At 40.5% G+C, this 1,668-nt stretch overlaps 1 protein-coding gene across 3 annotated transcripts in view; it reads left to right on the forward strand.

The window, feature by feature from the left end:
• The window catches only part of LOC107089267 (zinc finger protein ZIC 4-like), a 106,313-nt gene extending 104,645 nt beyond the window's left edge, over positions 1 to 1,668 (forward strand). For all 3 annotated transcript variants that reach the window (XM_015381951.1, XM_015381952.1, XM_015381950.1), the window contains one exon: positions 101 to 1,668. In XM_015381951.1, the coding sequence (XP_015237437.1) occupies positions 101 to 726 (626 nt within the window). In that variant the 3' untranslated portion in view covers positions 727 to 1,668. The remainder of the gene's footprint in view (positions 1 to 100) is intronic.

The raw sequence follows: 1,668 nt of genomic DNA on the forward strand, positions 1-1,668 counted from the left end.
ATATATATATATATATATATATATATATATATATATATATATATATATAGGCCTGAAAATGCTTTTGTAACTCAGCCTTCTTTTCTCTGTCCATGTTTAGGTGAAAAACCATTTAAATGTGAGTTTGAGGGCTGCAGTCGGAGATTTGCAAACAGCAGTGACAGAAAGAAGCACTCCCATGTCCACTCCAGTGATAAACCCTACATGTGCAAGGTCAGGGGCTGTGACAAGTGCTACACCCACCCGAGCTCTCTGCGGAAACACATGAAGCTCCACTGCACCAAGGAGGACACAGCCAAAGGAGGTGACACACGTCCCGGTGATGAGGGTCATGCTGCGGAGGGCAGGCCGGTCCGAGCATCAGACGTAGACCAGATCAGCCCCCTTCACGCCCCAACCTCCTCTCAGGACATCCACCTGTCCCCTGAGAGCCGGGACGAGCTGACCCCAAGGTCACGCTTCCATCATGCATTTGACAGCAGTTTGGACTACACATCGCACAGGTCACAGCCCCTCTTGGACCCTTTGTTGCTGCAGAGAGGCAACTACAGGTCCCAGTCTTCCCAATACCCCTGCAGTCAGACTGGTCACTCTTTTGCCCAGACCTCACGGACTTTCTCCTCAGCTTCTCCCTTTCAGAAGAGCATCGTAAATGGATGGTACACATGCCACAGTGGCGTGGACTCCTTCCCACCAAAGCAGTGCAGCAACATCCCCTCCCTCTGAGGGCCTGAATGCAAACTGTGGGCCTTTGTTTTCATGTTGTAGCCTAAAATGTAACAGCTGTTTCTCTTTTACTCTGTACTTTTGTGAATTCTGTATGACATAATTTCTGAAAAGTCCTTTTGAATTTTGCATTGTGAAGTATAGCTAAGTTTTGTTTTCCTTATTGCCCCCTACTTGTCTTTACATCTCCACAGTAGGCTTTATGTGCAAATACGCATTGCATAACTTTTTCAGTCTAATGAATGAAAAGAAAAAGTTTGTTTTTTTTTTAAATCTGAGATTTATATGGCTATACCTATCGGCATATTAAGTTTTCTCAATCTAAAAATCTGTAATAAGAAGGTGAAAAGATAAATCTGAATGTAGCCCTCACATTAGGGGTCTTTGTTGAATGTAAACTAGATTTAATGTATGTGGAGAGGAATAGAAATATTATTCATGACATTATGTATATCGCAGGATGAATCATTATGTGGATGATCTTCACTTGGGTTACATTTTAAGATCTAACAAGCCTGCTTGGTGGGCCTGCAGCATGATTTGACTTTAATTACTATACCGGCAGGCTCATTATTTTTTCCTTTTCCCTACACTTGATTAAGTTAATCAGTTTTCGCTCCTTTTATTCCATTAAACATTTGTGCTCTATATTATGTGTTTATTTCACATTTCTGTGAAAAAGTAAGTGAAACCACAGTGTTTGTGTTAATGTTAAAAAAAAAATGTTTTATTAGATGACACTCCTGTACATAAGCATACAGTATAATTAATTATGTATCTTACATTTTATTAAAGTGTCTATATTCTCTTTGATCGGATTTGTGTGATATGCGCTCGTCAATTAATTTTCACCAATGAAGAAATTTTGCTTTTGGAAAGAAAAAGAATAATGGTCTGCGTCTTGAATGAATGAAGTGTCACAAGCAGCCCTCCCACAGATTA

The sequence above is a fragment of the Cyprinodon variegatus genome, unplaced genomic scaffold (assembly GCF_000732505.1).
Source record: "Cyprinodon variegatus isolate N-32 unplaced genomic scaffold, C_variegatus-1.0 Scaffold245, whole genome shotgun sequence".
In the NCBI taxonomy this organism is placed as follows: domain Eukaryota; kingdom Metazoa; phylum Chordata; class Actinopteri; order Cyprinodontiformes; family Cyprinodontidae; genus Cyprinodon; species Cyprinodon variegatus.